The sequence below is a fragment of the Zonotrichia albicollis genome, chromosome 22 (genome assembly GCF_047830755.1).
Source record: "Zonotrichia albicollis isolate bZonAlb1 chromosome 22, bZonAlb1.hap1, whole genome shotgun sequence".
Classification (NCBI taxonomy): Eukaryota; Metazoa; Chordata; class Aves; order Passeriformes; family Passerellidae; genus Zonotrichia; species Zonotrichia albicollis.
Window position 1 is genome coordinate 10,804,388 of NC_133840.1, and position 23,903 is coordinate 10,828,290.

Sequence of the window (23,903 nt, forward strand, 5' to 3'; positions counted from 1 at the left end):
TGCTTCTCTGGCCCCTTCCTGGAGCTCATTAATCAGTTGTTAATGAAGCTGTTCCATGCAGTAGTGTTGGGGAGGGGGCTGGGCCATGCTGAGCAGGAGGTTTGTGGCCGGTGGCAGTTGCCAGTGCCGCGGTGACAAGGTGACAGTTCCGTGGTGGAACTCACCGGGCGCTCACAACACTGCAGCACCCGCGGGGGCAGCAGGGCCTCGGCAGCTGTGCCAAGGGATCTGGGAATGGGCCCAGCGATGGAGGTCCCCAACAGAACGTGGGGCCCCAAGCCCGACCTGAACCAGCGCAACCAGGAGATGCATATCCTCGTGGGCCTGCAAGGTGCTGCCTCGGGCTGCTCGGGGACGGGGGTGGCACAGCCCCCTCGTCCCACACGCTGCCATTGGCTGCCTGATGTCCCCCAGATCAAGGCAGGAGGATTTTCGCTCGGTCCTGCGAGGAGAAGCTCCGGCAGAACAGGGAGCTGATCCCCAGCCTGCAGAAGGCCTTGCAGGAGGACTCCACTTTCCTGAACTTTGTCCTGAAGGTACCAGCAGGTCCCTCCTGCTGCACCCCTGCCTGGTGCTGGCCCTGCACCCCCAGCTCCTCCAGGAGCTGGTAGCACAGGCCAGCAAAAGGTGTGTCATTCCCCGGCTGACCATCTTTGTCCCTCCCTGCCCACAGTACAACAAACTCCCCATTAAGGATGCCTTCGGAGAGCTCGTTTCAGGCACTGAGAGTCTGGAGGTAACAGCAGGGCTGGAAGCTGGGGCTGGGGCTCTGGGGACATTGAGAACAGTGCATGGCAGAGGGACACGCTGCCAGCAGCAGGACAACCCCACGGGGCTGCTGTGGAGACATGGGGTGTTCACATCTGGTCCCACGGGACACATCCATGCAGCCCCTTTGTCCCAGCAGACCTCCCTGCTGTCCCACCCCCATGTCCCTGGCACTGCCCATGTTCCTACAGAACAAAGATGCTGTCCCTGCCCTTCACTGCCTGTCCCAAGGTTGTGCCCTGGTTACAAACCCGTGGACATCGAGGCTGTGCCTACAGAGCTGCCTTTGCCCAGAGGCCTTGTGCAGCAACAGAGCGGTGCTGCTGCTCTCTGACAACATCCCCATCTGGGCCCTGATCGATTTTATTGATCCCCAGCCGTGCTCCATGTTGTGCAGAGTCCCTAAGCGCAGCCCTGCCACCAGCAGTTGCCCACCCAGCAAGCCCCCAGAGCAAAGCCCTCCCAGACCCCATCCTGTCAAACCAGTGACAACATCCTAGAGCAGAATCTCAGTGTCCCCAGCTCCACCTTGGGGGGAGTTTTCTGGGCAGCATCCAGCCTGGAAAATGGTCTCATGCCCATCCAGGTGGCCGTAAAGAAGATGGAGGCCAAACTCCATGACCAGGTGAAGACGTGTGACATGCTGGCGCACCAGCTGAAGCTGTGGAGCCAAGCCAGGGATGAGCGCCAGAGGCGCCTGCAGGACCTGCAGGATGCTGAGGCTGACCCTAAGTGGCGAGAGCTGCAGGTACCTGGGAGCCCTTCCTGCTGTGCCAACACCCACGGGGGACTTTGATCCAGCCCTGCACTCCCAGCTGGGCACTGGGCCTGGCAGTGGGCTTGGCACACACAGTCATTCTGTGCCTTCCCCCGGTGTCTGCCTCAGACCATTCGCCAGCTGGGCAATGACATCGAGAAGATGCTCATGAAAATTAACAGTGGAGAGATTGTCACCAACCTGTACCTGAGGCTGCAGGAGGTCCTGAGGAGGGTGAGCTCCTCCTCACTGTGCCAGTGTTTCACCTGCTCTCCCTGCCAAGGCACGGGGTGCTCAAGGGGCTGTGTCCCCTCCGTGCCCTGTCACAGCACGGGGCACCCCGGTGGGTGACTTGCTGTGGCTCCCTGTGTGCCAGGAGCTGGTGTACCAGCCTCGATACCTGGACCTCCTGTCTGGGATGACTGTGATGTACCACCAGGAGCTCACAAGCAAGACTACCGTCCTACCCAACCGTGTCATCAAGGTGAGATAACTGGGGCCCTTTCCCACCCTCCAGTGCCCACAGACAGCCCCACGTACCTGAGAGCCTTTCTTCAGCAAGGGGCAAAAGAGGTGCAGCTGAGGTTGCCCACAGCACCCATAGGTCCTGCCAGGTCTCCCTCTTGTCCCCTGGGGCTGGGGTCAGACTGTCTGAAGCACCAGCCATGGCAAAGGCAGTGTGTCCCACACCCCAGCCTGCCTTGCCAAGCTTCCTTCACAGCCTGTTTGCATGGACTGGGGTCACTTTTGACACTGGGCATCCCAGGAGCTCATCCAGGAGCTCAAATCACAGATTCATGGAATGGTTTTGGTTAGCAGGGGCCTTAAAGCTCATCTCATTCCAGCCCCCTGCCATGGCAGGGACACCTTCCGCTCTCCCAGGTTGCTCCAACCCTGTCCAATGTGACCCTGGCACTGCCAATGGCACTGCCAGGGATCCAGGGGCAGCCACTGCTGCTCTGGGCACCCTGTGCCACGGTGTCACCGCCCTCACAGGGTACGATTTCTTCCCACATCTCGATCTAAACCAATACTTGAACCTAATAATACCCAATCTGCAGAAAGCTCCAACCATCTTTGGCAGCAACTCTTCCCTTCTCTGTTATGCTCCAGAAACTCATGGCCGAGGCAGGGCCCCGGGTCCGTGTGGAGAAGCACCTCAGGGACCAGTCCCTGGCTGAGCAGAAGAAGCACCTTGAGAGCCTGCGGCGCCAGGAGGAGAGCGAGAGGCAGCAGAGGCAGGTGAGCTGGGGTGTGGGGAGGTGAGCTGGGCTGTGGGGCAGGTGAGCTGGGGGTGTGAGGAGGTGAGCTGGGCTGTGGGGAGGTGAGCTGGGGGTGTGGGGAGGTGAGCTGGGGTGTGGGGAGGTGAGCTGGGGTTGTGGGGCAGGCAGGGCTGGGGGCAGCGGCAGCCTGCAGTGCTGAGTCCCCAGGGGTGACAGTGACTGTCCTTGCAGCAAGCTGTGTCCATGCTCTCTGCAGAGCAGGACCAGAGCTCCTCAGAAACGCTGCTGGGTGAGTGCCTGGCCAGGGGGCAGAGCGGGGGAGTGTGGGCACAGCCACGGACACCCTGCCCTGCTCCATCCCTGGATATCCTGCCCAGCTCCATCCCCGGGCACCCTGCCCTGCTCCATTCCCGGACACCCTGCCCTGCTCCATCCTGGACACCCTGCCCTGCCCCATTCCTGGACACCCTGCCCTGCTCCTTCCCTGGATACCCTGCCCCATCCCCGGACACCCTGCCCTGCTCCATCCCCGGACACCCTGCCCTGCTCCATCCCCGGACACCCTGCCCTGCTCCATCCCCGGGCACCCTGCCCTGCTCCATCCCTGGACACCCTGCTCCTTCCCTGCCGCCCCAGGTGCTGACGTGGAGGCCGCCATGGCCAGGATGCAGCGCGAGGCCTTTTTGACCGACAAGATGGAGAAAGCAAAGACTGCCCTGCAGTGCTCCTGCCTCTGGGTAATGGGAAACCCATCCCTGCTAAAACCTGGGGCTGCTGGAGCTCTGGGGAGCTGCAGCCTCTCTGCTTCCTCCGTTCCCCTGTGCAGTTATCTGCTCTTCTCTCCCTGGAGCCCCACAAAGCCCCAGTTTGCAGGCAGGCACTGCCCTTCCCCACAAGCAGGAACCACAGAGCTCCATGGTGCTGTAACCCCCCCGAGGCCTCCAGCAGGAGCACCTTGGGCTGAGCCCTTGTGTCTCCCCTGGCCAGGACATCCCCAGCAGCATCGAGGCACAGAGGAAATCCCTGGAGAACCTGCAGCAGCACATCGATGAGTGCAATGAGAAGAAGAATGTGCTGAAGAAGACCCTGCAGAACCTGGAGTCCAAGCAGGCCAAACTGAAGTTCAACCAACCCGTCAGCACCGCCAGGTGCTGCTGGCCTCGCGCATTTGTGCCAGCCAGGCCACCACCTTAGGGGGGGACATGTCCCAAGAGGCACTCTGACCTGCACCCCACTGCAGCCACGCACTCCTCCCGCACTGGGAGGGTTTCTGAGCTCCCAGCTCTGCTGCTGGCGGGGCAGAGCACCCAAAGCTCCCACTGGGGTCCCTGAGCTCCCTTTCTCCTTGCTGGGCATGGCAAGTGCTGCCAGCAGCATGGAGCTGGCCTGCAGTTGGGGTGGGGCAGCCTGAACAGCTTTTGGAGCAGGTTTGGGGTATCCCTGCACCCCTGTGCACCTGTTGATGTGAGTGTGGCTGGCTCCAGCATGCAGGAGGAGGAGCTGAGGGAGAAGCTGAGGCAGGAGGAGGCCCGGCTGGAGCAGATGAGAGCCCACATGCTGAACAACCAGAAGCGCCTGATCGAGTTTGAGAACATCATTGACAACATGTTCCTCCGCCTGCAGGGCATCTCCATCCCTGGCAAGGTACCACGGGGCTCCAGGGGAGCAGGGCCATGCAGGCAGGGCAGCACAGGGACGCCTGGCACAGCCACCGCTGCCACCAGGGCCTGGCTGTCCCCACTGAGGTGGCTGTGTCCGCCCAGGAGGACTCAGGTGAGGTGCACGGGATGGAGGAGAAGCTGCAGCACTGTGAGCAGAAGCTGCAGTTCCTGAAGGAGCAGGCAGCAGCCCGGCCTGAGGACAGCCCTGATGAACAGAGCGAGGTACGGGGGCTTGGTGGCCCTGGGGACACACTCAGGGTCCTCCCAGACCAAGGCCACCCAAGCCATCCTTCTCAGCAAGGCCACAGGGAAGGGCCATGGTGCAGCTCAGCCCCGATGGCACTGGGCACCCATGGTGCTTGGCTTGTAGCACCCACCTGCCCTCCAGCACTCATCCCAGGCTGTCTTTCACAGACTTTTGCCAAGGTCAGGAACCTTCTGGAGGAAAGAACTGCAGGTGAAAAACAGAACCTGAGGATTACCTTTGAGGATGAGGGCGCTACGGAGCATGGTAGGAGAGCACAGTGGGGATGTGTCCTCCAGTGACTCTTCCAGCCCTGCCCCCTGGAATGGGGGGAGTCCTTGTCTGTGTCCCACTGGCCCAGCAGACACCAACCCACAAATTGCCTCCAGGTCTTGAGGCTGACCTTGGCCGTTTCCAAGGCCTCAGACGTGGGTGGTGTTTTTAGGCAGGGGTGGGGGAGAATGAAGGCGGGGGGTGGCATGATGAGCACCAAGCTACTGCAGAAACAAGGAGAGATGTGGGGCAAGAGGGAACACCCTCATCTCCAAAATCACCTGGTTGTGAAGAATAATCAGTGCTTGGTTCTGCCTGTGGATGCTCCTGGAAGATGCAAAGACCTTTTGGCAGCTCAGCGCCTTTCTTTAGCAAAGCAGGAGCTGTGCCCACCACACTGCAGCCCTAGACCTTTATGGGAAGCCCCAGCAGTGTAATGGAGATGGGCCACAGTGGTGGCATCACAGGTCCCCCAGGTCACCCTGGGATGCTGGGGTGGAAAGGTCCATGAGGACTCTCCTGGATCCCACGAGCCCAACAAAACGTGCCAGCTGTCCCAGGGACATGGCCACAGCTGAGGTGGCCTCCAGCCCCTCCCCAGTCCCTCCTCTCCACTCTCCCCTGCAGACAGTTTGGATTTTGAGGAGGAGGAAGAGGACTACGTCCCCAGCCGGGAGGATATCAAGAAGCAGGGGCAGCAGCTGATCCGCATGAACACCCGGCGTCGCAAGAAGAAGTAGTGGTTTCTCCGTGTGAGCTCTGAAGGCCTCAGGCCACCCCTTGTACCCTTTTCCCAGCAGGAGCACCTTGAGCTGAGTTTTCTCAGAATGCTTTTCCCAGCAGGTTTAATAAATCAGATATTCTTCATTCCTCCCAGTTCCATGGTAAGGCTGGAACAGGTCCTAGGTCACTTCTGTCACTCACAACATGTTGGGGTCCATCCTGAGGGGCTCTCAGCTGGGTTTGGAGGTGGACATGGGCTGGCTTAGGGACAGGTTCAGCCCCTGGACCCCTGGAGCAAAGCTGGTGCTGACCTGGCTTTCTCCCCCTTTGGTGCTGTGGGGCCAACACCTTCCTGGGACCTCTAATGCCTCAGGGGATGGAGCTGTCTGAGCCAGTGATGGGGAAATGAGGGGAATGGCTGAGTCCTGTGGGGTCCCAGGGTGGGAGTCCCCATGTCCATGCATGGGAGTGGAAGGGCAGAGCCTCCCCAGGAAGGAGGGGCCCAAAGCTGAGCTGAGCCCCCAGCCTGGAGCCTCTCCCCTCCCTGCTCCTGCACTCGTGTCCTGAACTCCTGTCCTGAGCCTGGAGCAAGCCCCAGGTGTCACCAGGGCTGCAGGAGGGTCTGGGGCTCAGGAATGTGCCAGTGTGACCCAGGACAGCAGAGGCTGCTGCTCCAGGGTGGGATCCCCAGCCCTGCTGAGGGGCACCCACTGTGCCCCCTCTGCTCTTGTGCTGCAAATAGATGGTGCTGTTTGTCCAGGAACAGCCACAACCGAGGGGATCTGCCTGTGCTCCTGGACAGACAGCCAGGACAGGGGTACCTTGTTCCCTTCCACACAGGAATGTCAGTGTCAGAGCAGCCTTTCCCTGCCTGTTCTGCTCTGTGCTTGGTGCTGGCATCATCAATGACATCCCCAGCGAGGGAGGAGCGGCTGCTGCTCCCCAGCCTCTCAGCACTACTCCTGGTGGGTCTCGTGGAATGGGCACTATCTTCACAAAACACAGCACAACCTGGGGTTTTTCAGGGAAGCTCCAGAAATAACATCACGTGTCAGTAAAGGCATCTCATGGAGCTTCCCAGAATCCACAGCCACAGGTGGGCTCTTCTGCAAGTAAAGACCAGGCTGTGATTGCATATCCATCTGTTCTTGTCGTGTTCTCGTGTGCCCACCACAGCCTCACCACCCTCACAGGGAAGAGTTTCTACCCAATATCCCATCCATCCCTGCCCTCTGGCAGTGAGAGCCATTCCCTGTGTCCTGTCCCTCCATCCCTTGTCCCCAGTCCCTCTCCAGCTCTCCTGGAGCCCCTTCAGGTCCCTGGAAGGGCTCTGAGCTCCCCTGGAGCTTCTCCTCTCCCAGCCTGAGAAATGTGCCAAGCTCTTGGTCTGGTCTTTCCACACCGGCTGTGGGGAACAGGGAAGTGGGAAAAGGTATGGAAGAGCTGGAGCTGGCTGGGGTCTCCAGCCTGTGTCCCATTCAGGGCTGGTTTAGCTGCCTTTACAGGAGGGGCAGAGCAGCAGCAATGGGGTTTCACCTCTCTGAGCTGCTCCTGCCCTGAGCAGGGGATGCAAGGACTACCTGCTCCATCAGGAGCATCCACTGGATGTGTTCAGACACCGCATCCCAACCCCTCATCACAGCTGCCAGAGGAGGGAAGGGCTCTCACCCCCAGCCAGCAGCTCCTGGGCACACAGATGGAATGGGAGCAATCAGGGTGACTGCTCCTGGCTGCCCTGGGAATGGGAGAGATGGGAATGGAGCAATTGGGGTGACTGCTCCTGGCTCCCCTGGGAATGGGGGTAATCAGAATGACTGCTCCTGGCTACCATGGATCCAGGAAAGAGAAATGGGAGCAATTGCAATTGACTGCTCCTGGCTCCCCTGGATCTGGGAGAGATGGGAACAATCAGGGTGACTGCTCCTGGCTGGCCTGGGAATGGGAGCAATTGGGGTGACTGCTCCTGGCTCCCCTGGATCCAGGAGAGATGGGAATGGGAGCAATTGGGATGACTGCTCCTGGCTGCCCTGGATCTGGGAGAGACAGGAATGGGAGCAATCGGGGTGACTGCTCCTGGCTGCCCTGGGAATGGGAGAGATGGGAATGGGGGCAATCAGAAGGACTGCTCCTGGCTCTGCTCTGGGTTCACCTGGATCTGGCAGGGACAGAACCCAGTGCAAGTGGAATTGACTGCTCCTGGCTCCCCTGGATCCAGAAGAGACAAAGCCCAGTGCAATTGGAATTGACTGCTCCTGACTCCCCTGGATCCAGGAGAGACAGAGCCCAATGTAATCAGAATGACTGCTCCTGACTCCCCTGGATCCAGGAGAGGTGCCACCAGGAATGGATGTGACAGGTGGAGAAGAGGTACTAGAGAGGGGGGAAAGAGCTGGAGGCAGTGCCTTGGTTTCTGGATTTGAAAAGATGGGAAAAGGTGGGGCTGCGAGGGCTCTCCCATGGGGAAAAATATAATTAATTATGTAAGGAACAAATGAATAAGTAGGGAAGGTAGGGGGGAAAGGGAAATAGAAAGGAAGGGGAAAGGGAAACAACAGGACTGATGTCACCTGACTAATGAGACTGAGGTCTCATTAGGTGTCAGGCATGGGTGGTACAGCCCAGTGAAGGAGATGGGAGATTTCCTTCTCTGCCCTAAGAAACCTTTATTCCCTTCCTCTGAGCTCGGCTGCAGCTCCAGCACGGATGCCGCAACCAGTGCCAGGACTGGTGAGAAACCAAAAATAGGACATTGGGGAATTGCATGGAAGCATTTGCCATGTGGAAATATCAATCTCTGCCTTGGGAAGGCTGGGTTTGAGTGGGTTTGGGGCTTTTTATTTTTAAAGGTGTGATGAAAATCACATGGAATGGAGTGCAGGGAAGGGTGGGCACAGCTGGGGATGTCACCGGAACATCAGTGCTGGGTTTTATCCTCTGGGAAAACAGGAACCAGATAGATCAGCCAGGCTGGGACCAAAAGCAGAGGCTCTGTTGGCTGTTCTGGGGAGGAAGAGGCAGCCAGGGGATCCTTCCTGGAGCTGCAATGGTGGGATGTGGGAGGTTTGTGTCTCCCAGCCTTTGGGGTGAGTGCTGCTTCCAGCCAAGGAAGCACAAACATTTTCCATTTCCATGTTGATAAGAGGGTTCATGGGGGGGAATGAGGGGGTTGGCCTGGTGAAGAGCAGGAATTGGCATCACAGCCACAGCGGGGCTCAGCACCCTGGGCCAAGCAAGGTGGGGCTGAGGCAGTGCTGGTGAAGGAGGGAAGGAGCCCAGGGAGGTGGGGTCCCTGCTCTGACCCTCAGCAAGGGGAGAAGTGGCTGGCAGCAGAGCAAGGGCTGGGGCTGGCAGGTCCCATGGGGCAGCTTTCCTCCACAGCAGAGACCATGGATACCTCAGACCATTTTGGTGGCCTCCTCTGGGCCTGCTCTACCAGCTCCATGTCTGTGCTGGGATGAGCTGCAGGCAGCTCCAGAGGGGTCTCAGGAGAGCAGAGCAGAGGGGGAGCATCCCCTCCCATCCATCCATCCATCCATCATCCCCCATCCATCCATCCATCCATCCATCCATCCATCCATCCACCAATCCATCCCTCCCTCCCCAATCTGTGTGGCCCTGGGCATGGCCCTGTCCCAGCTCCTTGACCCTGCACTCAGCTGGGCTGGATCAGCCCAAGGGCTCTGAGGGGAGGGGATTCAGGGGCAGAAGCAGGATATTTGGGTGCAGGGTGGGATAATGGGGTGCAGGTGGATGATGCCCTCTGGGTGGCAGCCGGAGATGCAGCCCATCCATGCCTTTGCTCTGCTCCTCCTGCTCCTCCACCCCAGCAGGTCCTAGGGGACCCAAACTGGGGTGACTGGGCACAGGTACTGGTGGTGTCTCCTGGCAGGGCTCCCCCACTGGTGGGGGGACACAAGGGGGCCCAGAGGCAGCATGTGAAGGGCAATTCCATCCCTGCTCAGGCTCTGCCCTCCCCACTCCCATCCCAGCCCCACACCAGCAGCACCCCAAGGCACATGAGAGGGGGAGACCCCTCCTTGTGCCCCCTCATCACAGAGCTGGATCACAAGGGGCTCTCCCACCACACCCCAAGCTGGGTGTCCCTGTGAGTGCAGCACAAACACCCCCAGCATCCATTTTGAGCCTTTTGCAAGGGAACAGGAATTGGGAACAAGAGGCCACAGGGTGGGCCCCCACCAGCCTCAGAACATGGGATGCTCAGGGCCAGGAGATGCCCAGGGATGGGGGATGCCCAGGGATGGAGAATTCCCTGGGCCACGGGATGCCCCCATTTGGTGGAAGCCACAAGGGGTTGCAGACAAGCCAGGTCAGCCGTATTTATTGAGAACGGTTGTGGAGGGATAAAAATATTTCCACTACTCTATAAGAATTTATAAACCTATACTCTCTGATCCGTTAATAAACGCCTCTAGGACCGTCATGCCAGGGGAGGGGCTTCTGTAAGAAAATAGCGAGATTAAAAAAAGGAAAACGCAAAATGTTCCCTGCAGGGCCCTGCCCGGGGGGCCCTGCCCACGGGGACACGGCGGGCACAGGCCGGGTGCTGCCCTGGCACCCTGCAGCCCCAGCCCCAGCCCCGGCCGGGCACAGCCCCGCCAGCCACGCCCCGCCCAGGGACCCAGCAAGGGGACCTGATGGGGACAGGAGACATCCCCAGGGCAGCGAGCTCTGCTGATCCCACTGATACTGCTGATCGCACTGCTGCCACTGATCCCACTGCTGCCACTGATCCCACTGACCCTGCTGCTGCCACTGATCCCACTGCTCCCACTGATCCCACTGACCCCACTGCTGCCACTGATCCCACTCATCCCAGTGCTCCCAGTCCTCCCACTGCTCCCACTGATCCCACTCATCCCAGTGCTCCCAGTCCTGCTGCATCCTCCCCATCCCCTGCAGGCTCTCCCAGACCCGGAGGGGTTTGGATCCATCTCCCTGGGGATGCTGGAGTGGTGGCCAGGGCTCACCCTGGGGACACACAGTGGGGCTTTGCAGGAAGCAACACAGCTGGCGACATCCTTGGGGACACAGGGACAGTGCACAGAGCCCTGCAGGGTGGTGACATAGCTGGGGACATCCCAGGGGGACACAGAGATGCAACATAGCTCTGTGGGAAAGCAACACAGATGGGGACAGTCCGGGGAGGGGGGGACAAGCTGCAGTGTTCTGTAGGGCAGCAACACCAACCAGGACACGGTGGGGGACATGGGGGCACCATGGGGGACATGGGGACACCATGGGGGACATGGGGACACGCAGCAGCACTTCGCTGGGAAGCAGCACACATGGGGATATCCTTGGAGAATACACAGGGCTGCTGTGCCAAGAAGCAGCAGGGACAGGGACATCCTGGGCACACAGGACACCACAGACAAGCAAGTGGCAGCAGGGGCTGAAATTCCAGCCAGGGCCGGTGCTGTTGCCATGGGGTGAGAGGTGCCAGGGGCACAGGACACTCATTATTGCTTTACAGGGCCAACATCACGGCGGGCTGGGGGTGCCCAGCCTCTGATTTGGGGTTCAAGGGATTTTCCCTGGGGACACCGATTCCCCAGTGCTCCTCGTGCCACAGCTCTGCTGTCACTTTGTGGGGACAGGGTGAGGACACAGAGCTGGACACAGTCCCCCTGCACTGGTGCTGGCAGGGAGCAGGATGGTGGCTGTCCCTTGGCTGTCCCTCCATCCCCTCTGTCCCCTGTGGTCCCCAGGAGCTGCTGTCCCTCCACGCCAGCCAAGGCCAGGGGAACAGCCCTGTCCCCCTCAGCAGCTGGGGCATTGGGGGGCTGGCACCAGTGCCCCCTTTTCCTCTTCCCTTAAGCCAGGGCCAAGCTGAGCATAAAGGCTGTAAGCAGGGAGCCCAGGGTGACACGGGGACAAGGGACACGCTGTGGGGACCAGGCTGGCCAGGGCCCTCCCCAGAGCTGTGGAGAAATGGGAAACCAAAGCCTGAGGGACCAAGCTGTCCCCAGTGAGTGGGGGGTTAAGGGGCAGGGGACCCCGGGCTGGCTGCCCTGTCCCTCGCTGTCCCCGGTGTCCCCTCGCTGTCCCCGGTGTTCCCTCGCTGTCCCCGGCTGTCCCCGCGGGCGCTGGGGGTTGGATAAGGCGATGCCGCAGCTTAAGGTGGTGGGTGGGTGTTGGTACCGAGTCTGGCAGCGGGGCCGGGCGGGAGGAGCGTGATGTAAACATTTCTGATGGGGCCAGGAGGAGGACGAGGAGGAGGAGGAGGAGGAGGGACGGGCTAGTGCGAGTCCTTCATCTGCTTCTGGATCTTCTGGAGCATCTCCTGCATCCGCCGCAACTGGAAGGGAGCAGAGCCGGGATCGTGGGTGCCGAGCCCCAGGCACGCTGCTCCCGTGCAAATGGGCTCGGGCTGAGCATCCCAGACAAACTGGGATGGCCCAGCTAGGGAGGGGTGGGCGGAACCCCTGGGTGCACCTGCAGACCCTGCTCGCTGGGGATGCTGCGGGAAGGGCGGCTCCGGACGGCTGTGTCATGGCCGGGCAGGGGGCAGTGGGGACGGGGCTGTGGGGCTCAGCCCCACGCTCACCTCCTCGTCCTTCTCCCGGATGAGCTTCTCGGTCTCCACGTCCGGCACCGGGGGGATCACGGGGATGGGGAAGTCTGTCCCGCTCTCCCGGGTCAGCTTGCTGTGGGCAGAGAGAGGAGGTGGGGGTGCTGCCCGGGGACAGCCCCCCGGGGACAGCCCCCCTCGATGCCCCAACCCCTGCAGGGCCCCAACAGCCCCCGCACAGCCCCTGGGCCCCACGGCCACCCTCAGAGTGCTGGAGGGAGATGCGAGTGGCCCCAGGGAGCCCCCAAACCTCAGCCCCCCCAACCTGCCATGCACCAACCAAGGGGGGACCCAGGGACTTCCTCCACACCCTCCCATTCTGGGGAGAATCTCACTGGGGTTAGGCTCTCCTGGGGCAGTATTTTCCCTGCTGCTTTAAAACATCAAAACCCCCGCATCTCCCCTGTGTCCCCCGGCCTCAGGATGGGCTCTCCAGGCACTCCACTGTCTTGCCAGCCCCAGGGATGCCCCACACCCTTTTCCCGAGCCTCTGCCCCCATTCCTGCCGGAGAGAGCCGCGAGCATCCCCCTGAGGCCGCGCGGGGGCCGGGCCAGCCCAGCCCAGCCCAGCCTGGCTTCTCCCGTGGCCCCGGGAGGAACCAGCCCTCCACCCGTGCCGGGGGATGCCACGTGCCACCCCAGCGGGGACAACCGGGACACCGAGAGCGGCTGGCAGCGTCACGCGTGCTGCCACGTGCCATCGCCACAGCCAGGGCCAGCGCGGCCCCTGGGGCAAAGGGGAGATGGACACGGATGGGACACGGCTGGAACACGGCTGGGACACGGCTGGGATGGGCCATCCCTGTCTGGATCAGGACAGGCCATCCCTGTCCCGGCAGGACGGGCCATCCCTGCCCCATCAGGACGGGCCATCCCTGCCCGCGGGGTCCCGCCGTGCCGGGGGCTGGGCCAGCGCCAGGGCCGGGCTTTGGCCGCCTCGAGAGCCGCTCTGGAAGGCGCTGCCGCTGTCTCGGCTTTGGCCCTGGGGACGTGGGGAGCACCTGGAGCTCCTGCCAGCCCTGGCAGGGACAGGAAGCTGGAGCCGGGCCCAGCAATGGGGTGAGCAGCAAAGGCCCTCAGCACCCCAAAATGGCGGCCCTGGGAGGGCAGCACGACGGGGGCACCCATCCCTTGGGTAGACTGGGGGCTCAGTGCCACCTAACAGTGACACATCCTCAAACCTGGGTGAGCCGGGGTGACACCACCAGCACCCAGCGTCCTTTGGCACCCCAGGGGTAGCTTGTGTGGGACACCAGCAGGTGGCCACAGGGCCATAATGGGTGGCTACAGGGCCGGCTCGCCCCGAGGGCAGCTGCCTGGGCCTTGCTCAGGCACAGAAGGACCAAGACAGCGTTGGGTACCAACAAGCACTTTTATAGAGGGGCCAGGGGGTGGCAGGGCGAGCAGGGCCAGGCCCGGGGCGGCCCGGCCAGTCCCGGCTCAGTCGGCAGAGCAGTCCCCGCAGCACAGCCTCAGCACGGAGGGATGGCTCCTGCCCCGGGGCACAGACAGACACTTAGGGGTGCCAGAGAGGTGCCTACAGCCACTGCCAGCCCCCCACAGCACAGCTCGAGTCTCCCAGGACCCACAGAGCCTCCACTCGCTCCCACTCTGCTCTGACCCCCGGCGGGAGGGTCCCACTGGGGACCTGCTGTTGGGGACTCCCTCAGCACCTCGGGCTGGCTAAAGCAGATGTGGGTGCTGTGAATTCAGCTGATCGGTGAGCCAAGCCCCAGCACCGGCTTTTGCTGGGCCCCTGCTCTGGAGCTGGAGCCTGCAGGGATGCAGGGGCCCCTCCCTGTTGGAGGCAGACATCCCCCCACAGCCAGCCCCAGGGGGATGCAGGATCCCCCTCGGTGCTGGACGGGCCATCTCTGCCCCAGCAGGACGGGGTGGGGGGGAGACACACCCAGCCCAGAGGGGACACGTGGTCTACCTTGCTGCCAGAGCACACCCCTGAGCCCAGCCCCAGCCCTGGGGGCACAGGGGGTCCCCCTCACTGCTGGAACATGCCCCTTAAACCAGCTCCAGCTCTGGGGAGCTTGCTACCTGAACATCCCCACAGCCACTCTGGGGTCACAGGGTGCCCCTCACTGCTGGAATATCCCAGCTAAGACGGACCCAGCCTCGGCATCTGCAGGGCCCCTCACTGCCAGAGCATCCCCAGGCACTCCCAGCCCAAGGGCAGAGGGGGGCCCTTCATCACATCAGGGCTGCCCAGCACAGCACAGCACCAGGGCTGCCTGGCACAGCATAGCACAGCCCAGCCCAGCCGAGCCCAGCCCAGCTCAGCCAGGCTCAGCCCAGTTCACCCCAGCCCGGCCCAGCCCAGCCCAGCCCAGCCCAGCCCAGCCCCAGCCCCAGCCTGGCCCAGCCCGTACTTGCGGTTGCGCTCCTTGACCACCATGCGGGTCATGCTCTGGATGCACTGTGTGCGGTAGTTCTCGTAGTGCGTCTCCCGCGTCACGTCCTTCAGGTCCTGCATGTGCGTCCTCACCAGCATCGTGCGCAGCTTCACGAAGTCGCAGTGGGACGGGTTCTCCACTGCGGGGGACGTGGGGTCAGGGCCCACAGCCTGTCCCAGCCGTGTCCCTGTCCCCACAGGGGCAGCCCCGCGTTACCTTCCACGATGCCCCAGGGGTAGAGGCGCCCGCGGACGCGCCGGCCCTTGGCCTCCACCACCGTGTTGCTGCCGATGACGGCGAAGGGGATGCTCTCCTGCAAGGACGGGGGGATCAACAGGGCCCTGCCATGACCCCCACCTCCCAGGACCCGCACCCCTCCACGTGCCCTCCTCGGCTGTGTCCAGCACCCATTTGCCAGGATATTGCAAAGGCCCGGCTGTGAAGAGCCTCAGTGGGACAGCAGAGGTCGTGGCATGGGTTTCCCCACCCAAGCCCCATCCCGCCAAGCTGCAGGTGCCACCCATGCGATCTTGGTGACATGTCTCCATGCTGGAGAGCTTGTTGGCCCCAAAGAGTCCTGCAGGTACCCCAGGGTGATGTGTCCTCCTGGCCACAGGGCTCTGCCCCTCCAGTGATGGAGCTGGAGGAGCCAGACCCACCTTCAGTGCCTGGTCCTGCAGCTTGAACTCCTCATCCTCGTCCGAGTCGCACTCAGGGAATTGGTAGATGCGGATGCCGTAGTGATCGATCTCCTCCCGGATCTGGAGGCAAACAGCTCCCTGAGGGCAGGGCTCTGGCCTCGGGAAGGGCGTGGGAGGCACCACACAGGGCCAATGGCCCCCAAAACTTGGTCCCACCAGACCAGATGTCATGGACACCCCCAGTTCTTCCAACCCCCAACTGAGCCCGGGGCAGATGTGTCCTTGGTGGCCATGGGGACAACATGGTCATCTACAGTGCTTCGAGCCTGGAAAATGCTCCAGGGCAAATTCCAGGCAGGAGATGGATGGAGAGCCCAGGGCACCACCATGGCTGGGGACCTGCTGGGACAGCTCCCCTCACCTTGTTCTTCATGCGCTCCACCTCGGCGGGGGTCAGGGTGTCAGCCTTGGCCAGCACGGGCACGATGTTCACGCGCTGGTGCAGAGCTCTCATGAACTCCACGTCCAGGGGCCGGAGCCTGCGGGGGGAGCCCGGTGAGCCCGGTCCCAGCGAGCCCCTGCCCGTCCCCCGGCAGCGCAGGCGGGGCTGCCCCTACCCGTGGCCAAAGGGCGAGATGAAGTAGATGCAGCAGTGCACTCGGTTGTCCTGGATGTTTTTCCGGTTGAGGCCACTTTCGTCACGGAAATACTGCTCGAACTGCTGGTCGATGTAGTCGGCCACCGGCTTCCAGCTGCGGGGACAGCGAGGTGACACCGAGTACTCTGTGAGACCCCCCCTGCTCTCTGTGGACCCCCAGCTCAATACCTCCATGGCTCAGCACCTAAGCCTAGAGAACCATGGGCATCCCACCCACCACGGGCTGTCCCCAACCTGGGGATATCCCCACGCCTGGCACTCAGCATCCCACCCACCCTGGGTACAGTCCCCATGCCTGGCACTCAGCATCCCACCCACCCTGGGGACAGTCCCCACACCTGACACTCACCACTCGGTGTTGTTGACAGCGTCCCCAAAGCCTGGCGTGTCCACGATGGTCAGGCGCAGCTTGACCCCCTTCTCCTCAATGTCTACCACGTGCTTGGTGATCTCCACTGTCTGCGTGATGCGCTCTGTGGGGAGGGACACACGTCACCAAGGGGGACACCATGGGGACATGCTGCAACCCCCAAGCGCCATCCCCACCCTGGGGCTGGGTGACCCAGCTGGATCAGCTCCAGCACACGCCATGCTCCAGCAAGGAGAGGAGGCTCCATGCTGTGGTCCCCACATCCCCACAGATGGTGGGCACCCATCCCTTGGTGGCTGTGCCACTGCCACCCCAGGAGCCCAGCTCAGGCAGCACAGGGCTCTGCTGGGGCTGGGCCTTGCTCAGGAGCATTTCAGGAGACCCCACAGCTCCAGACTGCACGTGCCCCTTCACCCCAGGACCCTCTATGTCCCTGCGTCCCCAAGGATGCTCCTGCTGCATTGTGTGTTTTGGCTTTCACTCCAAGCAACGGAAACAAGTCAAACAAACCCCTCCTGGGGATTTGGGCAACTTTGGGCCATTTTAATTCAAAAACTGGCTGCAGCTGAACTGGCACTGTGCTCCAGGCCCTGACTGTCCCCAGCCTCCCAGAAATGCTGCAGCTCCAGCCAATCCCCAACAAGCCAGGGCTTGTTTTTCCCGTGGAATAAAGTCCCCGTGGGGGGTCCCCATGCTGTGCAGGGGGGTTCTCACTGCCTCAGAGCAGTCCCCAGTGCCAGTGGGCAGCTGGCAACACAGCACATGTCATTTCAGGGGCAGGGAGAGGGGCTGCAGCCCCCAGAGCATCCCTGGGCTCTGCCACTGCCCAGGTCACCCGGGACACCCCTGTGGGCCGTGATTGTCCCCGACCTTCAGCGTTGAGCAGCTTGCGGTCCCTGTACATGTCTGTCAGGAAGAGGCTGTTGACCAGGGTGGACTTGCCCAGCCCGGATTCCCCTGAGAAAGAGGGACAAAGATGAGGGGGCAGCCAGGATCCCCCTCCCCAGTGCAGGCTGTTTGGGCTGCAGGGTGGGGTCAGCACCCCAGGCTGGCTGGACCCCCGTACCTGCCACCATGAGGGTGAAGTCAAAGCCCTTCTTCACCGACTTGCGATGCACCTGGTTGGGCAGCGTGGCAAAGCCCACGTACTCCTTGTCATCCTGCAGAGGGCAGAGGGGACGTGGGACAGGGACACCACCAGCACACCTCCTACCCTGGGAACCCGCTTCCTCTGGCCCACCAAAGGATTCCCAGGGGATGAGGCCATGACTGGCCAAAGCCTTTGTACTCACAAGATGGGAACATCCCCCATCCCGCAGCCCCTGGCCCCCGGTGTGTGTCCCTCCCTCCCTGCCCAGGGACACATCCCGCACCTCGGAGGAGTCGTAGGGGTCCAGCTGTCCCCAGGGGCTGCGCGGGCGGTTGGGGCTGGGGGGCGGGGGGGCGGCGATGTGCTGCTGGAAATCCGCGGGCCGGGAGCGGGAGAAAATCCTGGCGTCCCTCTCGTCACTGCCTTCGTCTGGGGGGACCCTGGCCCCGCTGCCCAAGGGGTGGCCGGGCTCCCGCCGGCTCTCCGAGGCCTCCACCTTCCTGGAGCTGTCAGCTGCTGGGCAATCCCGCAGGAACTGGGTCAGCTCAGCCTCGTCCGAGTCCTCCTTCAGGAAACGTTTTATCTGGGGACCAAAGGAGGAGGTGACAGTGGCGGTGGCAGTGCCAGCCCGACGTGGCACCACCCAGCTCAGCCTCACAAGCCCCCAAACCGCAGCAGCCAGGCACATGCAGCCTAGAGGTGGCAGGGGTGGGAGGAGAGACGGGACACGGCCATCCCAGAGGACCAGCCACCACCCTGGGGACAGCCACGGGTACAGCCATGGGGATGGCAGTGGGGACAGCCGTGGTCCCGGGCACCCCGGGCGCTTACGACTTGCGGCGTGGGGACGGCAGCCAGCTCCTGGCACTCCGGGGGACAGGGCTGGGCACCTTCCCCCTGGGCGCCCCGCCGCTCCTCGGGGTCTTCTGGGGCAGCCAGGACCCCCCCGCGCCCCACGGCCTTCCAGGAGCACAGGGAGGGGCCGGAAGGAGGCAGAGACACCAAGAAGAGATGAAGAGCGATTGGGGGGTGGCCTGAGCGGGGGGAAGGCAGAGAGCGGGCAGGGGTCCCCTGGTGCCCACGGCCCCCGCCCGCTGCCCGTTCACGGGGTGTCAGCACAGGGGCCCCGTGCCCGCAGCCCCGGGAGACAGCCAGGGCAGGGGACACGGAGACATGACCAGGAGCCGACACCTCCTTGCCCTGGCTGTTCCCCCGGAGCGGGGCGCGGGCAGGGGCGGGGGACAGGCACAGCTGCCCCCGAGCTGCTGCCCGAGGGCTGCCGGGGCTGGGACGAGGGACGGCAACGCCGGGGTTGGGATGGCTCCACATCCTGTTTACAAGCGCTGGCGGGAGGAGACGCGTTCCCAAGGGCACGTCCGGCAGCGGCTCCCGTGGGACCAAGCCCCGCTGCCAGCAGGCACCAATGTCCCCAAGGTCCCAAGGCAACCGCCAGGCCACCCCAGCCCCAAACGAAAGGCACGCAGGTCCGGAGAGCCCGTGACCCTGTGGGCTCCCAGCTGGGGAGTGTCTCCCCAGAGCGGGGCCTCGAGTCCAGGTCCCTCCATGGGGACACACACGTGTCCTGCCCTGCGCCTGGTCCCCGCTGGCTGGCGGTGCCGGCGGCGAGGCGAGATGCGGGAATCAGCGGGCTGGAAACAAGGTCACGGCGCTGCCCGGGCCGAGCGCTCGCACGCCCGGCCCCGCTCCCGCTGTCCCCGCGGCCACACCACGGGGACCACGGGGCCAGCAGGTGGCCCCAAGGTAGGGGTGCGGGACCCCCGTGCTCCCCTCTGCCCTAGCGGGTCCCGAGTGCTCGCTGGGTCTGTGTGACCGCAGCATCCTCTTCCTCCCCCCCTTGGCCTGGGGGGCCTCAGTGCCAGCCCCCAGCGCGGCCCGGCCGGGGACACTCGGGGATGGGAGGTGATGCCACCACCAGCGGCGAGCGCTTCCAGCCCTGCTGCCGCTCCATCCCTGGGGGCTCCAGCCCTTTGGGGCTCGCCCTCGTCTCCCACCCCCGGCGAAGCCGATGACTTCGGCAGTGCTGCAGCACCGAGGTTCGCGCCCCATCCTCGGGGGGTCTTGCAGCAAGTGCGGCCCCGGCAGGGCTATCCCGGGAACGGAGGATGAGCTGTGGCACCTTCCCGCAGAACCGGGGTATTCCGTGCCCCCACCCCCTGTGCCCCCTCTCTCGGCCCGCCGGGGACGGGCGCTGCCCCCGTACCTCTTGCCCAGGCTGCAGCTCGGGGCCGGTGGCCATGGCTCAGCCAGCGTCGCCCGTGGCCAGCAGGAGATGGCGAGTGGCACCGGCTGCGCCGAGGGCTGGGGAGCAGCATTAGCATAACTCCACCCTGGGCAGGCTCCGCACCCAGGGGCCGGGCACGGCAGAGGAGAGGGACCCGGGCAGAGCCGAACCCAGCTCCTGCCCGGCTGGGGAGATGTCAAGGACCAGCCGTCATTGGCCAAGGGAGGTCCTGGGGGGCTGCAGAAGCACCACCAACACCCTTGGGCTGAACGCACACATTGCCTACAGCCCAGGAGGACTCTCAGTCCTTGCAAACACCTCTGTCCCAGGACAAAAATCCGCTCCATCGTGGGACAAAACTCCCTTCGTTCCGGGATAAAATTCCTCTGCATCCCAGTGCACGCCACGTCCCCTCTCACTGCCCCCTGGAGCGTTCCGCAGCAGGGCTCCACAGCCTCTTTGAGGTCAGAAACACAGTTTTCCCTCACTTTTGCACCTGACACTTAAAGCTTCCCCAGGTGGCTTTAAGCTCTTGCTGGAGCTGGGCCTGGCTGAGAAGGACCCAGCCCCGGCCTGGGAGAAGCAGGGACGCTGCCCACCACAGGGATCTCAGGCAGGAGCTCCAGCATTCCTGCCTCGGCTTTCCCGGCTCATCGCTGGGAGGCGAAGGGTTAACAGTGCCCCAGGAGGAGCCGTGGGTGGCAGCCAGGGCTCCCCGGCTGTCACTTCGGGGTCACCAGGGATGATGATTCACCTTGATGCGTGTCGAGATGCATCAGAGCAGCTCAGGCGCGATCCAGGGGCGCTCGGCCACTTTCCCAGCGTCCCAGCCCGCGCTCCCGGCAGGAGCGGGGATTTACGGCAGCGAGAGCCCGGGGCTGTGTCGGTGCCCCCGTAAGCAGATTACACACGCGGCTGAGTGCAAGCCGGCCTCACACCCGGGCTGTCAGCGCCCCGCAGCCGCAGGAGCAGCCCCGTCCCCGCCTGTCACTCTGCATCGCGCCGTCCCCGCGCCGTGACAGCCCGAGGGATGCGGCGCGGGGGGACACGGGGGCGGCGGGCAAAACCTGACCGAGGAAAGCACCGGCTGCCCCTGAGCATCGTTCCACGGGTACCGCGTTCCCACGGGAGGTGTTTTCCCCAGCAAAGGAAGGGAACATCCCGGCGAGGCGCTGTCCCTACCGCCAGGATGACAGAGGCGTCCCCAAGCCCTCTAAAGGTGACACCCAGAATGCCACCCGCGGCACGGCCACTGTGTCACTGTGGCTGAGTATCCCAAGCACAAACCCGGTCCCAAAGACACGAACGCCGGGCAGGAGAAGCCCCCAGCGAAAGGCCAGCGCTGCCACGGAGACAGGACCGGGGCTGTGCCTGCCCGGCCCCGCCTCTGGACGCACGGGATGCTCCCCCTGCAGAGCCAGGGTACCCCCAGCTCTGCCGTCCCACCCCTCAGCAGCGTTCCAGATGGGAAACGGAGTCTCCCGGCAGCTCCAAGAGGAGCAGGGTGCCGGGCACCCCAAGGATGGGGGCAGGCTGTGGTGTGGGTCCCTGCTCTGGGCAGGGGGTCAGCACCAGGCAGGTGAGCACAGGGGATGAGCACAGCCCTTGGTGCAGCAGCTTCAGTCCCTCTCCCGCAGGAATCCTCCAGTTTGAAAGGCCTGTGAGCACCTGAGTGGGGACCCCAGGACGGGACCATGACTGTGAGCCAGGATGTGACAGCGAGGCCTGTCCAGGACGGAAACCCGGTGACATCTCAGCACGTGGGGCCAGGCACTCAGGGATCTGACCCGCTCAGAGCCGGGAGCAGAGACCGGGGAGGACACACCAGTGCTCATGCTGCTCCTCCGGGCCAGCTGGGAACTGCTTTGGGGACAGAGGGATGTGGCACTGGTGGCAGGACATCGGCTCTGCCTCTGTGGGTCCTTCTGGAGCACCTCCAGCCCCAGCTCACCCCACGTGCAGGGGCGAGGGAGCCCAGCTGGCCCCGGTCCCCAGCTGTGACTCTGTCCCCCCGCGATGTTTCCGAGGCTGATGAGTGCATCCCACAGGCACAGTCTGGAGCCTGTCGGGAAGGCGCTCCGTTGCGACACGCTCCGCCAGCCGCCCTCCTCTCTGCTTTCGCTCCATCCAGCTCCGGAGGAATGTGCCGGGCTGGTTCCCACGGCGCTGCCGGGGCAGCGCGGCCGCGGCGCTCCCCACCAAGGCCGCTTGTCCCGGGGCCACCAGCCGGTGCCACGCGAGCCACGGCCGCAGCCCTGCGTCCTCACCCCCACCCCGGACACGGCCCGAGGTCCCCGCGGAGACGTGGCCCGGCCGGGCGGCTGCTGGGGACCTGCCACCGCCGCGGAGGAGCGAGGCAGAGCGGGAGACCCAGAACAAGATCCCGCGGGCTGGGAATGCCGCCGGCGGCTCCGGACGCTGCCAGTGAGTGCAGAGCCGGCTCCGTGCGTGTCACGGTCCCGGCCGAAGGCCCGGCCGGGCTGGCAGTGCCACCAGCGCCCCAGCCCGGGGACCTGCCAAGAGCTGGGGAGCGATGCTCGGCACGGAGCCGCAGCGGAGCGGCTCCCGCTGCCCACGCACGGACACCCGTGGGAGGAGCGCGGGACGGGGACACGCAGGTGACGCTCCCGAGCGCTGCCCTCCGGATGCCCCGGTGAGGGCCCGTGGTCCCCTCGCCTCCCTCGGGGCTGCGCCCTCCGGGGCCGGGCAGGTGCTGCCCCGCCGCCCGCGTCCCCCCCGCGCTCCGCTGCGGCACCGGCGGCCCCGGTCCGCTCCGCCCCCGCGCACCGTCACCTTCACGGAGGGCAGCGGGCTGCGGGAGCGGGCCCGGACTGCGGGAGCGGGCCCGTGCCAAGGTGCGGGACAGCGCGGGCTGGGCCGGTCCCACGTCCGCGCCGGCCTTACCATGGCTGCGGCGCTGGGCGCCGTCCGGGAGCGGCGGCTGCCGATGGGCACGGCCGGGCCCCGCCGCGGATTAGCAGAAATAGCAGCGGCGGGGGCGGGGGCGGCCCCGGGGCGGGGCGGGCGGGGGGGCGGGCGGGGCGGCCGCTCGGCATCACCGGCAGCGGCACCGGGCACCGGCAGCGGCAGCGGCAGCAGCGCCCGGCACCGCGCACTGCACACGGGTACAGGCAGCGGCACCAGCGCTCGGCGCCGCCACCGGGAGCGAGAGATGTGCACCGGGCACCGGGCACCGCACACGGGGCACTGGCACCACGTACTGGATACCAGCACCGGGCACTGGGCATCAGCATCCAGCCTTGGCATTCGACTCTGGCATCAATACCTGGCACCGGCGCTGGGCACTCGCTTTGGCACTGGGGCCGGGCACTGGGCACCAGCTCTGGCAGCACTTACCGGGCACCGGGAGCTGCACAGGGCACGGGGTGGTGGCACAGGGCTCCAGCACCAGGAACAAGACACTGCAGCAGGAACAGGGCACCAGTACCAGGGACAGGGCACAGCACCGTGTGCAGGGCACAGCGCTGGGTGCTGGGCATTGGCAGGGCGCAGTGCAGGCAGTGGGTACAAGGCCCCAGCACCAGTTAGTGATGCAGTGAGAGGGAATGACCCCCGTGCCAGTGAGTGACCTCCTGGCAGTGTCACCAGCACCAGGCATTGCCCTGCAGGTACCAGGTACTGTGCAGGAGGCACTGGGCTCACACCAGCCACTGCCTCTTGGGAGCACTGGGCACCAGTTAGGGGGTGTTGGGTGCTGGGAGAGCACCCAGCCCCACACATCCCACAGCACCTGCTGGGTACCAGGGACTGGCGACTGCACTGGGCACGGGTCACCAAATCCCAGTTTCCCAGTGCTCTCTCTGCAAAATCCCAGCCTGCCTCCCCCTCCCAAACCCTTCCCGGGGCTGCTGCTGAGCCATCCTGCCCCTGGCTGGTGGGCTGGCAAAGGGACCCGGACACCCGGCAGTGCCCCTCTCCCCATCCCCATCCCCATCCCCATCCCCATCCCCATCCCGCCTCAGGGATGGCAGCGCCTTCCCGGGATGTCCCTGAGCCCATGTGAGTGGCAGCGGCACGCGGCCGTGTCCCCGTGTCCCTGAGGGCAGGGAGGATGCTGGCACCGCGGGCTCCGGTTCCGGCCGTGAAAGGGCCCGGGGCAGCCTTGGCCGCGGTGGCTGCTCCCCGTGGCGAGCAGCTGGCACAGCTCAGCCCTCCCCACATTTCTGTCTCCCGGCCCTGCTGCTCCTCGGGACTGTCCTTGTCCCACTTCAAACCCACTCCAAGCCAGCGAGCTG

The 23,903-nt window shown here is 64.2% G+C and overlaps 2 protein-coding genes across 5 annotated transcripts; one reads left to right on the forward strand and one right to left on the reverse strand.

Annotated features, from left to right (window-relative positions):
• Positions 1–246: 246 nt before the first annotated feature.
• Positions 247–5,777, forward strand: LOC102065794 (coiled-coil domain-containing protein 183). Its single transcript, XM_074557327.1, has 14 exons — positions 247–331; positions 415–536; positions 674–853; positions 1,208–1,516; positions 1,655–1,759; positions 1,902–2,009; positions 2,639–2,767; positions 2,980–3,037; positions 3,385–3,485; positions 3,736–3,933; positions 4,111–4,392; positions 4,512–4,631; positions 4,824–4,920; positions 5,554–5,777. Exons 1-14 carry the CDS (start codon positions 247–249, stop codon positions 5,664–5,666), a joined length of 2,007 nt encoding a protein of 668 aa, XP_074413428.1. The 3' UTR covers positions 5,667–5,777.
• A 4,195-nt stretch (positions 5,778–9,972) lies between these two features.
• Positions 9,973–22,929, reverse strand: SEPTIN4 (septin 4). Of its 4 annotated transcripts, none has more exons than XR_012583476.1 (13): positions 22,552–22,929; positions 17,689–17,988; positions 17,382–17,475; positions 17,186–17,272; positions 16,295–16,418; positions 15,905–16,039; positions 15,709–15,826; positions 15,306–15,407; positions 14,863–14,959; positions 14,623–14,785; positions 12,218–12,317; positions 10,478–11,968; positions 9,973–10,440 (listed from the first exon to the last, which is right to left on the reverse strand). XR_012583476.1 is itself a non-coding variant. In XM_074556817.1 (13 exons), the coding sequence occupies exons 1-13, from the start codon at positions 22,912–22,914 to the stop codon at positions 11,909–11,911; spliced, it is 1,872 nt and encodes a 623-aa protein (XP_074412918.1). In that variant the 5' UTR covers positions 22,915–22,929; the 3' UTR covers positions 9,973–11,908. The 4 variants fall into 4 exon arrangements, 3 of the variants coding, with proteins under 3 accessions (XP_074412918.1, XP_074412916.1, XP_074412917.1); XM_074556817.1 differs by adding an exon at positions 18,237–18,365 and having other exon boundaries at positions 9,973–11,968; XM_074556815.1 differs by having other exon boundaries at positions 9,973–11,968.
• Positions 22,930–23,903: the final 974 nt, after the last annotated feature.